General features: G+C 39.1%; 1 protein-coding gene across 1 annotated transcript in view; it reads left to right on the forward strand.

Annotated features, from left to right (window-relative positions):
• Positions 1-16640, forward strand: part of ush2a (Usher syndrome 2A (autosomal recessive, mild)) — a 929735-nt gene that overhangs the window by 333930 nt on the left and 579165 nt on the right. Inside the window, 1 exon segment of the mRNA XM_072580162.1 lies at positions 14634-14819. Coding sequence (XP_072436263.1) covers positions 14634-14819 — 186 coding nt within the window.

Consider the following 16640-nt stretch of genomic DNA (forward strand, 5'->3'; position numbering starts at 1 on the left):
AATTAGATTGCCTGACTCGGGGATTATGAAAACAGCTGTGGAATACTTTACAGTTTCTCTCCGTAAACTGTCAGGAACATTTAAAAAAGAAAATCACCCTATGAAGCATTCCTTAGTAACATCTCAATTTTTATCAACACCTCGTGAATCTGGGATTGTTTCTAAATCTAAATTGCATTGAGGTCTCTGTGCTTATTGCCATGCCTAGACTGTGAATTTTGTGGTCCATCTCTGAAAATGATCAAATCAACAAGATACAGCTTTAAAACATTAAGTTAAGGGATGGAAATGGAAACTGAGATTCCATTAAATAACTACAGTTGTATGATCTCCGTGAATGAGAGAATGAATGAATATTTCTTTACCACCTTTTTCCTTCTTATCAGAACAAATGTTGAAAAGAAATGAACAGTGTTCATTTATTCCCCCATAGGTGATGTTGTAAATGGATTAAAAAACATATTTAGTAGATATGTATATTCGTCAAACACATTCAACAGCTCAACAAAGATTGCTGTTGTAATCAGAAACCTTCCAGAGCTTCTCAAACATTAAAGAAAGCAAGATAATCAATGCCTCATCTACCTCCTAATTGAACTGGAATTAAAATATTGTGTTATAAACTGCACAGAGATAAAGAATGAAACATTATAGGGATCTGAAAGATTTGGGCTATGGGGAGATTGATGGCAGAATTGGTTGAGAAGTCTGTCAAAGCTTATCTTAACATTAAGAGCATCTTACTCCATTTTTAATGCATCGAAAAGTGACATAGCAAAGCAGCAGCAAGTTGGCAATTAAGGGAAATTATTGCTCATGAAAGGCAATGTTAATTACTAGATTGCCTCATTAATATCCAAGTTCCAAATGTGCCAAACAAGCCAACAATTGAGAAATCCTAACATGGAATCAGAACAAGAAGCTACAGACTTTAGTTTGCCACTTGCTCCAAAGGACTTCCGTGGACACAGAGTCATACAGCACAGATATTGACCTTCAGTCAAATCAGTCCATGCTGAACATAATCCCAAAGTAAACTAGTCCCACCTGCCTGCTCCTGACCCATAGCCTTCTAAACCTTTTCTATTCATGTACTTATCCAAACATCTTTTAAATGTTGTAATTGTACGCACATCCACCACTTCCTCAGGAAGTTCATACTACATACAAACCACTCTCCATGTGAAAAATTTGCCCTCATGTCTTTTTTAAATCTCCCTCCTCTCGCCTTAAAGATGTGCCCCTTTATCTCGAAATCTCCCAATCTAGGGAAGAGACAACTTACCCCTCTATCTATACCCCTCATTATTGTATAAACTTCTATAAGATCTCCTCTCAGCCTCCTATGCTCCAGTGAAAGAAGTCTCAGTCTATCCATATTGCTAAGGACCAAGGTTCTAAGGTAGTGAGGAAGCGGCGCAGAGACCATTCAGTTTACTGATATGAGAGATTGGAGTGGGTGACAGTACTTGAGACAAATTGTTGCAGGTAGCAGGGAGAGCGGTGGAGCATGAGGTTTGGTGGGAGGTTGGTGCAGGAACAGACAAAGGGTGAGTGTGAGGTAGTTGAAAGAAGACTGTGGCACTTATTCCGGCAGAGTGGTAAAGTTCATCAATATTCTTACCACATTCCTGGCCGTTCCCCCAGACCATTGAGACAATATAATCCAGGTTGGAGACTTCAAAGCATGTTGTAGGGTGTGGCCTTCTTTATCAGTCCTCTGGGAAGGGGACTCATCTCCTTTACTACTGTCTTGACCAGAACCTCCATGTCCCTGTTGGAGAATCATGCTGCCAAGTTGCCTTTCTCAGACCTCTTCACAAAAATCCCATACTTAGCAGGGCAGCTTCAGAATGCCATAAGCTGCCAGTGCTCATCTGGGTGCACAGCACCTTTTTAACATTGCAAGGCCATATGGGCTCCAGATCTTTCACTGGATATCTTTTGAGTAGCGTATTGTCCTGGGATTGGTTAGTGCGCAGATGGGGTGGGAATTGGTGACAGGTGCTATAGCAATGGCATGGCTAGTCCATGAGGGGTATTTGGTCAGGAACAGCAAGAAGTTTTGCATGGCTTTGTGGTGGAAATCCCTCCAAAACTTTGATGCACTTAGCTAAAAAGATATTGTTGGATTCAGCTCAAAGTTTTGTAGAGATGGTACCGACAGTGGGAATGTTACTGGACTAGCAATTCAGAACCCAAGGCTAATATTCTGGGGATGTGGACTTGACCCACACCATGACAGCTGGTGGACATTTGAATTCCTTAAATATCTGCCTTTCTTCCCTGCACTGGCCTAGACGTGGTTGATTCTTGGTTGCCCTGAGCAAGCCCCTTGGTTGAAGGACAATTTGGGATGGACAATGTATACTAGTTTAGCCGGGGATGCCCATATTCCACAAATAAATTTTAAATATAAGGTAATAAGTTGAGAAAAGTGAAATGCAAAGTGTTTTCACATGTATTAGATGAATGGCCAGTTAGCCTGCCTCTCTGTAGTTAGAGAGAAAATGATTAAACTCCTTTCTTCCGTGATTTATGTGGCACGCTGTAATAGAAGCAGCAACAAATGGTCTGTGTACCATTTTGCACCACAGGCTGAATATTGCAGTTCTCTCCTTCATGTGTACTTTAAAATTTAAAACTATTCTTTGAGAAAATTTAGTCACATTAAGGCTTATCAGAAAAATACTCAAATATATTTTAAGTCTTTCTGTTGTGTCACACAAGTGCATTTAACCTCTCTGGACATGACTCTGGATTCCATTTTAAACATTTCCAATATGGGTATTAAGTATTGAATTCACAGGCTGCTTTGACCCCAATTACTGCTGCTTTCATCATTGAGGTGGGAAGCCACTATGAATATTTAGTTTTATAACTTGATATAAAGGGGATACATAGATGTAAAAGAAAATCTTTTCAAATTTGCTGACCACTGCTGCACAAGAAGAAAATCTGCTTTTGCAATTTCCACCTGGTGCAGCAGGCAAGTCAGCCATAAAGCACCTGAACGTGGCAGATTTACTGCAGGATTGGAGGGAGAGAAGTCTATTTGGTCACCATGTTATCACCCTTGGCAATAAATTTGGAAGTATGATAACATAATTTTGCCTAATGGAAAATATCTCAACACCTGGAAGTCAAATGAGGTGAACTGGAGAATGGCTGCAAGTTGTTCATGCTCTGTGTAAACATCCTCTACATGCTGTCCTTTCAGCAGCAAATGGCTCAGAAACAGATATAAATCAAATAATCTAAATTATTAACTTCAATATATTATTTGTGATAAAGAGGACATGCATAATGAATAAAAAACAAGTAACAAAGGAAGATTCTATTCTCCGTAGTATCGAGCATTAGGTGTGCAAAATAAAATATGTTTCTAAAGATTATAAAAACAGAAGTTGTGGGGAAATAAGTTGTACATTACAGAAACAGACCCTTCAGTCCAACTCATCCATGCTGACCAGATATCATAAATTAATCTAGTCCCACTTAACAGCATTTGGCCCATATCCCTCCAAAGCCTTCCTATTCACATATCCACCCAGGTGCCTTTTAAGTGTTGTAATTGTATCAGCCTCCACCACTTTGCCTGCAGTTCATTCCATGTACGCACCACCCTCTGCATAAAAAGATTGCCTCTTAAATCCCTTTTACATCTTTCCCTTCTCACCATAAACCTATGCCCTCTAGTTTTGCATTCCCCTATCCTGGGAAAAACACCTTGGCTATTCACCCTATTCATGCCCTTCAAGGTTGTATAAACCTCTATAAGGTCAGCCCTCAGCCTCCGACACTCCAGGGAAAATAGAATACTTGACATGTCAGGCAGTATTTATGGTGAGAGAATCAAAGGTTGACCAACTTTCAGCAGAACTGGAAACACCAGGAGATATAAGAGGGTTCAAGCATCCATACACAGAAGGGAGAGAAAAAAACAAAGGAGAAGGTTTATGTTTGGTGAAGACAGGAAGGATTAAAAGAATAAGTGAATGCTGATTCAAGGATGAAAATTATTTTTGAGGAGCTTTAAATGGCAATGGGAGAATAATCAAAAGGGGAAACTTTCTTTCAGTATATATCCTATCAAGCCCCCTCAGGACCTTGTATGATTCAATCACCTCTCATTCTTCTAAACTCCAATAGATACAGGCCAACAAGTACAACATTTGCTTGTATAGAAATCAGTCAAGTGAACCCTCTGTGAATTGTTTCTAATGCAATTATGTTCTTTCTTAAGTATGGAAATAAAAATAGAGTACTCCAGGTGTGATCTTAGCAATGCTATATTTAATTCCCCTTGCAACAAACAAAAGCAATCCATTTGCCTTCCTAATCACTTGCTGTGCCTTCATACTAACTTCTTTTGTGATTCAAATAACATATAACTAAATTCCTGTGCACTTCAGAGTTTGGCAATCTCTCTCCATCTACATAATATGTTCCTTTTCTACTCTTCCTGCCATGTGGATAAGTCACCATTTTATCACATTATAATCTATCTGGCAATTTTTTTGCCTGCTGATTTTACCTATTTATATTATTTTAGAAATTTCTTAGGTCCATCCATAATGTACTCTCCCACCTAGCTACCTTTATGCCATCAACAAATTTAGCAATCATACATTTGGTCTCTTCATCCAAGTCATTGATATAGATTGCAGGGTGGCTCTGGCACTGCTTCCTGTGGCATTTCACTCATTATGTCGTGCCAACCGGCATATAGATTATTCATCCCCTAACCCTGCTTCCTGATCGCTAGTCAATTTTTCATCTACTGTTGAGTCTGGTTGGTTATAATAGCCTGATTGAACTAAACAGTTCTTTCTCTCCCACCAAACTAATTAGAACATTGTAGGACAGACAAGTCAGTGGCAGAGTGGAACAGAAACTGAAAATTACACCTTCATGAATGGTCAGGATTATGCTTGTGAACTGAGTTGCTGTGTTCCGAAAAGCTAGCTTTTTTTGCTTTCTGATGGGGAGGAAATTGCATTGTGGGCAACAAATATAGAATACTAAATAAAAGGAAGTAGAAGTAAATTGATGTTTCTGCTGAAAGATAAGTTTGGGGCCTTTTGGGGTATCTGCAATTGCATAAACCTGTTACACTTCTAAATTTCTTGCAGTTCTGATGGAACATCATTTACCAAAGAGGTTAACATTCTGACTAAAGAGTTACAGCCTGACCTATTGAAGTATTTGCAGCATTTTCTATTGTTTGATCAGGTTTCCAGCATCCAATTATGTTTTCTTATTCATTTATGAGACGTGGGCATCGCTAGCTGGCCAGTATTTATTGCCCATCTCAGTGCCCTTGAAGGTTGGACTGAGGCTGCCTTCTTGACCTGCTGCAGTCCACTTGCTGTTGATTGCCTCACAATCCCATTAGGGAGGGAATTCCAGGTTTTTGACCCAGTGACAGTGAAGGAACAATAAATCAGGATGGTGAGTAGCTTGGAGGGGAGGTTGCAAGTGGTAGTATTCCAATGTATCTGCTGCCCTTGTCCTTCTAGGCGGAACTGGTCATTGGTTTGGAAGGTTCTTTCGAAGGATCTTTGGTGAATTTCTACAGTGCATCCTGTAGATAGTAGCAGTAGTGTGTACTGAGCATTGGTGGTGGAGGGTGTGAATATTTGTGAATGTGGTGTCCTGGATAGTGTAAAACCTTTTAAGGATTGGTGGAGCTGCACCCAAGCAACAAGTGAGAAGTATTCCAGCACACTACTGACTTTGTGTCTCGTAGCTCATGAAATGCTTTGGGGAGTCAGGAGGTGAATTACTTGCTGCTGTATTCATAGCCTCTGATCTGCTCTTGAAGTAACTGTTTCTGTGATGAATCCAGTTGAGCTTTAGGTCCAAGGTAACCCATAGGATGTTGATAAGTGTTGAATACTGTGCAATCATTAGTGAACATACTACTTCTGACCATATGATGGAGAGATGCTCAACTATTGAGATGATGAGGAATACAAGACTTCTCATAATGGTCAAGCTACAGAAGAACGACAACAAATTGAAATCATATTGATTCAAATTTAACAGAAGATTCTTAGGCTGAAGAAAACTCATAAAAAATGCTTCAAGTTTCACTTCGTCATAATGGTATTAAATTATCATCTATGGATTTTTGAATGTCATTTTCTGGACCTTTCATGAACTAAAATGGCTTTAAACAGTGACCAAAACCTTGATGTAAAAATGCCCAAAGGCATCACCTGACCTACACAAATTGCTATGTTTCAGGAAACTAATGTGTATTGGATAATTTGAAATTTAAAAATTACTGAAAGCCAATGAGACAAGCCAGCAAGTTCCCCTGGAGAGCTGTGAGAAGGCCTTCATCTCCTATTTAGACTTAGAATTTTATAAGAATGTTCACATATTGGATATAGTGCCCTACCTGCTGAAGACAGAGAACGCATTTCAAGGACCTGGCTTCTGAAGAGAGAGAGATGAAACTAAGGATGCAGTGTGAAACCATAGGAAAGTTACAGACTGTTGTGCCTGCACCAGTTGACGGAACATGCTGTCCATTCTAATTCTACTTACGAGCACCTAATCTGCAGCCTTGCATGTTGTTGGGCTTCTGATGCAGATCCAGACTTCTTTCAAATGATTCAAGGGTTTCTGCCTCTTTCTGCATCAAGCCATGCAGTGAATTCCATAATTCTGTCACCCTCAGGGTGAAAAAGCTTTTGCTCATGTCCTCTCTAATCCCTCTACCTTAAATCATGTCCAGTGGTATTTGACCTCTCTGTTAAAGGAAAGACATCTCTGTAAATCTCTCCAAGCCTCTCATTATATTGCATATATCAGCCTCCTCATTTCTAAGAAAAACAACACTAGCCTATCCAGTCTCCCCTCATACCTGCAGTTTTTCAAGCCCTGTTTTCATAAATCTCCTCTGTACCCTCTGTACTCTCTCTACAGCAACTATATCCTTCCTCTAATGAGGTGACTATAGCAATACAAAATAAAACTTCAACTGTGGCCCAAGCCTTTTCTTAAGCTTTTTTTTCAGCATTACTCCTCTGTACTTTTACTAATGTCTCACCCAAGGAAGGAAAACACCCAATATGCTGTTTCTGCCATTTTATCTACATGTTTCGCCACCTTCACGGAATTGTGGACACGAACTTCAAGATCACTTCCTCTATCACCCTCAATACTCTCCCATTTATTATGTATTCGCTTGCTTTAATTGTTGCCCCAAATGCATAATTATGCACTGATCTGTATTGAATTTTATTGGCCACTTTCCTGCCCTCCCTTCCTCAGCCATCACTTAGCTCTTATTGGACTGATAAAACATCTTTGAATTTTCCTGAATTTTACCAACCAATATCTTTTCTATCTTCTCTTTGCTTTTCAAATTTCTTATTTTAACTTTTTCCCTGTATTTTCTATACTTCTCCAAGCTTCCTAAAGTTTGGCTTGTTTTTGAGATTTTCTTAAGCTGTATTTTTCTGCTTTATTTTGCACTGTATGCTTTCTGATAATGAGGAGACTCTAGAAGCCCTTCTTCAGGGCTTATGCCCGAAACGTCGATTCTCCTGTTCCTTGGATGCTGCCTGACCTGCTGCGTTTTTCCAGCAACACATTTTCAGCTCTGATCTCCAGCATCTGCAGTCCTCACTTTCTCCACTCAGAAATTTGTCTAGTACAGATCAAACAGTACTGCTACCCCTTTTTCGTTTCTGAGTTCAAACCAAAGAGTGTAATTTAATGGATGATTTAGTATATCACCTCTCCTCACAGCTATGATTGATTCTTTAATCAATAATACTATATTCCCCATCTTTTTACCTCCTTCTCTAACCTGTCTAAAGACTCTACATCCAGGAATGTTGAGCTGCCATTTTTGTTCCTCTTCAAGCCAAGTAGCAAGTATATCATGCTGCCATATTTGCATCTGTGTCCTCAGCTCATATCTTTATTCACCATGACCTCTGCAACTGCCTTTAAATGCAGTCAATTTTCTGTTCTGTACATTTTCAATGTCTGCTTCCTGTCTTTCAAAGTCATTCATTAATTTTCTGCCCTCGTTCGCTGCATCAAAATTGTCCTCAGGTTCTCACCCACTGCCAAACTGGTTTAAATTCTCTCAATAGCATTATCAAATCTCCCAGCAAGGATATTTATCCTGGTCCTGTTCAGTGTACCATTTGGCTTGTATAGGTCCCACGTTCCTCAGAACTGTTTCCAATGCCTCAGAAAAATGATACCCACCATTCAACAGCAGTCTTTCAGCCACACGTTTAATCAATCAATTATCCTATTTTCATAAAATAAAATAAAGAGCTGCTGATGCTAAAAGTCTGAAACAGAAACAGGGATTGCTCGAGAAACTCAGCAGTTCTGACAGCATCTGTGGAGAGAAAGGAAAGTTAATGTTTTGAATCCAGTGAACCTTCTTCAGAACTGAGTAGCTGTGAAAGGCGATACATACACTGAAACAGGGTGTGGGGAGGTGAAAAGAGTGAGCAGTAAGCAGCGATGGAGCCCAGAAGAGAGAACAACAAATAGGGAGACAAAGGAATGGTTGCTAGTGTGCCAGTAAGCTGCTAATGGGGACCACAAGTCGGTGAAAATAGGTTGGCTGTGCTAAAAGCAGCCCATGTTATGTCAGGGTGTGGGATGTGAAGGTGGGTAAAGGACATTGAAGAAGATGTCCAGGTTCTAAAATTATTGAATTTAATATTGAGTCCTGACAGCTGCCAGGTTGCCAACATCATCTCACAGACTGTTTTTCAGCACAGCCAATCCATTTTCACCTACTTATAGTCCTCATTAGCAAACTATCTTTCTCCCTTGCATGTTATCATTTATCCCTTTGTCTCCCTATCCATCATTCTCTTTCTCTGGCCTCACTACTTCCCCCTCACCCCCTTTCTTCAGTGTATAAACTACCTTTTCCCAGCTCCTATTAGTTCTGAAGAAGGGTCACTGGTGCCAAAATGTTAACTCTGCTTTCTCTCCACAGATGCTGCCAGACTTGCTGAGTTTCTCTGGAAATTTCAGTTTTTGTATCCTTATTTCCATGTTCATTTGCATGTGGCATTGGGAGTAATCCTGAGATGACTGACCTTAGATGTGCTGCTTTTCAATTTCTTAACTAGCTCCCTGAAATCTGCTTTAAGGGCCTCATCCCAATTCCTACCCAAGTTATTGGCACCAATGTGCACCACAATCTCCAGTTAATCACCGTCTTTGAAAAGAATGCCCTGTAACCATTCTGTGACATCCTTTACCCTTACACCAGGGAGGCAACGTATCATCTTGAGGTCACATTGACAGTCACAGAAATGGCTGTCTGATCCCCTGGCTATGGAATCCCCTATTACTACCACTCTTCCATTCTTCTTCTTTGGGCTCTGAACAGCTGAGCCTCCTGTGCAATCATTGACTTAGCTGTGGCTGCACTTTACTTACAATAATCATTGCCCTCACCAGTATCCAAAATGAAATACCAGTTTGCAAGCAAGATAGACTCAGGTGACTCCTGCACTGATGCATTGTTCTCTTAGATAGCCTAGCAATCACTCATTTCATCATTGCCTGTATGCCCCAGCCCACTGTGTGACCCCCCCTCCCTGAACATGCTATTCACATTGTCCTCTGCCTCGCAGATGCAATGCAGTGACTGGAGCCACCATTGAAATTCTGAAACCTGGAATTCAAGCTCTACCACATATTTGTTTGACTAAACTACATGGTGTGTCCGTGACTTCACACGTGCTGTAGGATGTTCACTCCACTTGGCTGCTTGGCCTATAATTTTAAAAATAGTTTCTTACAAGTAGAAAATTAGGACCACTTACGAGTACTCACCAACCAGCCACACTCTCTGCACTGAAATAAAAGCCCACCACAGGAGGCAGCCACCCACTGACGTACTGTTTTCAGGCTCTCAGGCAGTTCCTTCTTGCGCTGTTCAAAAGTAGTCAGACTACACCCCCTGAATGGGCACTGGCTGAGAATTCTCTCTCTCTTCCTCCATCTCTGTTCCTGACTCTCCAGAAGAAAAATCACCCTGTGATAGTATTGATTAAGAAGAAACATCAGGACATCAAGAAATCAAAGGAAACTGCTTTCTTCACTACTGCTGTTCTTTCAAGATACCAACCAAAGAACTGTGGTCTCAAATTAAAGCCTAATGCGTCAAAGACACACTGAGGACTTCAAAATGAGTATTTATTTGTACAAGATGTGTGTGTGTCTGTGTGTGTGTTTGTGTCTGTGAGAAATCACACACACATGATTTCACACAGACTGTACACCTGATCAAAATAGAAACTGTTGGAAAAGCTCAGCAATTCTGGCAGCATCTAAGAAACTGAGGAAGGGTCACTTGACCCGCAACCTTAATTCTGATTTCTCGCCACAGATGCTGCCAGACCTGCTGAGAATCAAAGGTAATGTCTCAGGTTGAGTGGCCCTTCCTCATTTCCTCAGATGCTGCCAACCTGCTGAGCTTTTCCAGCAATTTCCAATTTTCCAGCTTCTGCAGTTCTTTTGGTTTTTATTCTGTGGGCTTGATGTGTCTATTATTTTTCTCAGAGTTTGTAGGTAATAAAATTGCTCTTTATCTCAAGAAGACTTTATAATGGGCTTGTAATAAGACTTTTGAATTGCTTCTAGTGAAAAATGATAACTAGATTTTCATAGGGGAAGGGTATAGCTGCATGCTAAACAGAATTTAAATTATTCTGGTGGTGAATAGGGAGGTTGAAAGGAAGTTACCCCTCCTCACTTGGTTATAATAATTTACATGGTGGGGGCATGGTGGCTCAGTGGTTAGCACTGCTACCTCACAGCACCAGGGTCCCAGGTTCAATTCCAGCCTCGGGTGATTGTCTGTGTGGAGTTTGCACCTTCTCCCCGTGTCTGTGTGGGTTTCCTCCAGGTGCTCCGGTTTCCTCCCACAGTCCAAAGATGTACAGGACAGGTGAATTGGCCATGCTAAATTGTCCATAGTGCTAGGTGCATTAGTCAGAGGGAAATGGGCCGGTGTGGGTTACTCTTCAGAGGGTCGATGTGAACTGGTTGGGCCTAAGGGCCTGTTTCCACACTGTAGGAAATCTAATCAATACAGATCTTCAAATTGATATGTAGAAGTTAAGGTTTAACTTTACATCATTGTATGGAGAAGTAGTTAGACACTGAATTCAATCCAATGCAACTGACAAAGAAATTAAATAGTAACTTATGAGCTCCATTTGAAGTACTGATAAATGAAATAATATTCTTTGCATTGTCTGTATCATTGCGGTGACAATAGAAAGATCGTGGGTTGGATTCAATGCAACTTGGAAATAGTGGCAGGGCTCACTTAGTCATGACAGAGGCTGCATGTCAATCTTCAAGTGGCTTAGTACTGCCTGTGATGAAATTGGAGGCAGGAAAATGATCAGAGTGCAAACTTGCCCTCTTGCAGTGAGATGTCAATTAGTCTCATTATTGAGCTGACTGACACTAATAATTCTTGAACTCTCTGGAATTTAGTGGCAGCTCAGAGATTAAATATGTGTGACATTGCCTTTCCATGCTTTCCGAAGGCCACCCAGCACCACACTTGTTAGTCATGCCTGTGCCCTTTTGGAGGAATCCTTATTTCCAAGGCATTTAGAACCAAATTGAGAGACTAACCATCTGAAGAGGGCTTACTACTGAAATCCAAACTTTCCTTTGCCTCAATCATGGAAATTGAATAGACTCGACTCAAATGCTAGCAAGAGCAAAGAAAAAGTTTATTTTTGATCTCTGCAAAGGGCCCTGATAATTACATTGACAAGATGTCTCATGTAAGGGACACCTGATAGCTTTCACATATTCCCTTTATATTATAATTTTCTTCTCCTTATCAACACCTCAAGGCCAGGAGCCTGGAATATTCGAGTTCCTTTCCATATATGGAGTTGTTTTTCTCATTCCTTGACCGTTGATATGGTAGTATAACTGGCCTTGTAAGTCTGCTGTTAGGTCAGTTTGCCTTTACGTTTTTCTGTCTGTCTGCAATACTTGCCCCTATGCCTTTACAGATTTCACAATAAATATTAATTTTCCATTACAGCCTCCAACATTCCTGCCCACCTCGACTCTACCCATAGTGCCCTCCCCAAAGAACGCCATCCCACTCTCACTTTCTTGAGCTCAGGAATCCAACTGCATTCCCTGGTGAAGATATCAAGTACTATTGGCAGTAGCGAGTAATCGTGGCGACACACCCAGCAAGAAAGAGCTGACAATCTCTGATTGGCTGGTAGCTCAGGGGCTGGAGAAAGTTTCCACTTTCTTGCTCCTAAATTCCCAGTAATCTAACTCCACTCAGGCACCTAATTCAGTCAGGTTTGCCCCTTAGCAGCGACATCAGTTTCCCGTGGGTTCTTTGAAAAATGGGCTGAACCCTTGCCAGTTATATCAAATTCCACCCCATAATTTTCTAAAGCAAATAGAAATGAAAGTTCATGAAGATCTGATTGTAAAACTGAATATTAAATTCTTGCTGTATTCCTTCAGACAAGGAATAAATCTGATTCTAGCTGTGGCACAGATTATTTCATATAAAAAGTTGATAATGCATACTATTGAGCAGACCCGGAGTGATCTCTGCAATAGTTTTAATTGCCTAAGAGAATCAGAGATGAAATTTTCAGCTCTTGTCCTTTAGTTGATTGTGTGTTTTAGTTGGTTTCTCACCTCTTCAATCTTATATGGTTTCCACGTCGAGTGAAATGAGATATGAAAGAGTTGTAATATACAGGTATCACATTTTTGAGGGACAAGGTGGGTGGGCTGTGTCTTTATTTTTCTTATATATTGCAAACACTGTGGATTGCTTAAGATATTTTATGCAGCTAGATTTTCAACAAAGCTGAATGGGATGGATGATAAAATAGACAGGCTTATTTTCAAAAGTGTTATATGATTTCATGGTGTTAGAAGTTAATATGTAGTAACTGCTTAAAAGTCTCCATTTATGTGACTAACTTAACAATACACCTCTTTACGTGGACAGTTTTTTTTACATTGTCAACATAATTTTATAATTTAAAAGATATATAACACTTTTTTTGTGTTTTTTGCTAATGGTGAACAAAGTATATGTGAGGGGAAACTGGCTTTTGGAGTGGGAGAAACTAAAGTGTTTTCATGGAGTGACTTGTGAGTCCACATATATTTCTGTTGGGCTAATCATCCATCATCCTGCCAGAAAGCTTCTTGGGTGTTGCCACTGTGTCCCTTGTGTAGTCATTTGTAATAAAATAATAACCATCTGGTATTCCTGTAATAAGCAATTAGTTACATTTGAAAGCAAATAATTTTTAGGCAACTGAATAAAGTATAACTGATTTTAAATGTTATTTATAATTTGGTTTAACCTTAACCAATGTGTTAATGTGCACAATAGTCTGATGTACATTTTCAAACTCTACTTACATCAGACAGGCCTTAGTTTTTGCTTCATTTTCAATGTTGTTATGACTAGAAATTATTTTGTTCAACTGGCTGATTAGTATCACTGTCTGTAATGTACATTAACAAAGATGTGCCTTGATTCTGGATTATTAAACAATAAATTAAATTATGAAACATTAATGTCGTATTGAATTTGCAAAGCTCAACATTGAGAAAAAACAATAATTGTAGACATTATGTGATATGTTTACATATTATTAGGCACACTATATAGTAGATTTTTCTATTATTGGTTCATTATTGTGCCTATCAAAATCAATATGTGGTCTACTGGTTGTAAATATGACCTACATCCTTTCTAATTGTGAATGTCAGCCAAATTTATTCAGGCTAGCTTTTCTTTTCTATGTACCGCTCAGTCAAATCTATTTCTTGACTTTAACTTAAGTCAATTTCCTTCTCATTACCACTCTTTCTCTTCTCAATGGGTTGTCACGTTCAGAAAACAGTCGAAAGTTTTCACACTTTTTCAAGGCTTACAGAGTCTTTGCTGCTTAGTGCAATCAGAAACAGACATATTTGATGCAAGATGTGTATAAAGTTTTCTTTGAGGGAAGAAACCACTTTAGGAAGGTATCTCACCTGGAGGCCTGGTTAGCAGCTGATTAAATCCATCACGAGACTCCAGGGAGAAAGTAGTGTTATAATGGAGAAAGACCATTGAAATTTGAAGCTGTGACCACAGAAGTCTGAAGGGACCACCTTAACCATTACTCTACCTGTCTTCCGTCAGATAGATTTTGAAGTTTATGACTGAGCAGTGATTGTTCTAATCTTCACAGTTCCATTCGGGATTATGAAATGTGACAGTCACTCCCAGTTGTAAACCCAGTGTATCATTTTATTATAAATTTCAAAGTGTTTTGAAGAAGGATTATTGAAGTTAGTATGCTGAAAATCTGCATAGCTTTTTTTTGTGAATTCATAGCAATACTTTTAAATGTTTAATTATATGGAACTTTTCATGGAAGTCTGAAAAATAATCATGTGTTCTCTGTTTTCATCTTTGCTACAAAGTTACAACGTTTAAATAATAAAGACTTACAAAATTTTTGCATTCAATTTACTGCAGCCTCTAATGCTGACAGATGTGTGGGCTTCATGTGGACTTCTGGTCTTTATCCAGCTCTTTTTTTTCTTTCCAGTTCCACAAAATGTGTCGACTCCCTCAAGAATTCACAGTATAAATGGTTACAGAGTTAAGGTGAGCTGGGACGAGCCAGCTGAGGTCAGAGGTGTAATTGAGAAGTACATTTTGAAAGCACACAATGAGGACAGTCCCAGCACGCCCCTCATCCGAGCCGACTTTACTGACACCCGTTCCCTGGCAGGTAAGCTCTACAGACTGATGAAATAACCAAGAAAATTATTGTGTAATGAATGTAATGCAGATTGTGCCTTAATTGAATTAAAGGCTGGGTGATACAGATACAGACACCTGTCCAATTACAGTCAGGATAAGGTGTTTACTGTTGCTGTATGGGGCTACATGAAGATGACAAGAATCATTCCGCCCACAGATTAACATAATGAAGAGGAACAGATTATAATAGTTGCTGGCCAGTCTCTGATGTGACTGCACAAAATGTAGAAGTGTATTGGTAGCACATTTCTGTAGGCTGCATTCTTAGTATTTTAATTTGGTTGTTTTAAGCTGTTACTTCTGTATAATAAGGTAATTTAAACTTGCCAATTCTTGTTTGTTCCTTTTATAGAAAACTTGACTGATCTGATTCCTTTTACAAATTATAGAATAGCACCGAGTGTCTGCACATTGGCTGACTTTTCAGACAGTGCACATGGTAGCTTACAACACCAGAAGAAGGTAGAGCATTTAAAGAGGTTTTAACTTCTACATTTCTATGATGAATAATAAAATAGGTGAACAACTAAAGAATTGCAAAGCCATTTACTGGAAAACTCCAACCTAATTTGATGACAAAGTACATTGCCAGACCATAATTGTTCCGTTTTTGGTGAGAAAATGAATCAAACTCGATACCGTTTAATGACATGCATCTTTAATAGCTGTAATGCAGATTAATGGGCTTTTTAATTGCTGTTACATTGTTCATGCAAGAGCCTCGTCGTTAATATGAGGCATCTGAAAGATTAATGAAAGCTTCTTCATTTTACTACAGCAGAGAAGTAAATCCAGGGACAGTCTGACTAAAAAGAATTGATTGTATGGCAAAGTATGAAATTGGAAATCAGATGCTTGATTTCCATGAGGTTCTTAAACTGACAAAGTATTTTTTTTCTAAGACTCCTTAGGATGTTCAAGTTTACCACATTATTTAAGCCATTTTATTTAACCTTCAAGTTCATTATTTGGAATGCCTCTGCTGCTTACTAGGCAATAGGTTTCGATTTTGCCATGATGTCTAAACAGAGCCTTGAATATGCTTCATATCCATGAAGACAGTGCAGACCACAACCTCAGCCTTATAAATTTCATTCAAAACTGCAAATGACTTCGAAATTTTAGTGCCGAGGAACAGATTCTTCTATAGCAACATATAATAGATTTACTTTGCAGTGCTGTGAAGAGCAATTACTATTTTTAATCTAATTTGCCTACTGTTCCTTGAATACCTAAGTGGAACCATGGCGTGAGTTTAACAAGAGATTAACAGTGAATAAAAACAATACATCAGAATTAATTTTACTTTAAATGCGCAAAAAAATCATTTTTAAATCAATATCATGAGTAATCAGCTATTTTTATATATGTGTCTATAATGATATTGGCAAGTAAAACACAAGTATTGTAGATTGTTATTATTGAACACCATCCTATATGAAGAGTAATGGTTATTTTTAATCAATTACTTATATAATTTAGTGTCATTTCTTGCCCCTCATCATTTTAATCAAACTACCCAGTCCATTAAACAACTACAGGGATGGAATCAAGATTTTCTTTTGAGAATGTGAGCATTTCTGGCAAGGTTACCATTTATTATCCATCCCTAATTGCCCTTGAGAGTACTATAGTGAGCCATCTCCTTGAACTGTAATAGCCCCATATGATGTCGATACACCAACAATGCTGCAGGCAAGGGAATCCAAACTTTTTGAGCCAGTGACAGTAAATTAATGTATAAAATAGAGCTGAATCTTAGTTCTTTTTTTGGTTAAGTATCAAGTTC

This window comes from Chiloscyllium punctatum, chromosome 11, assembly GCF_047496795.1.
Source record: "Chiloscyllium punctatum isolate Juve2018m chromosome 11, sChiPun1.3, whole genome shotgun sequence".
NCBI classification, from domain to species: Eukaryota; Metazoa; Chordata; class Chondrichthyes; order Orectolobiformes; family Hemiscylliidae; genus Chiloscyllium; species Chiloscyllium punctatum.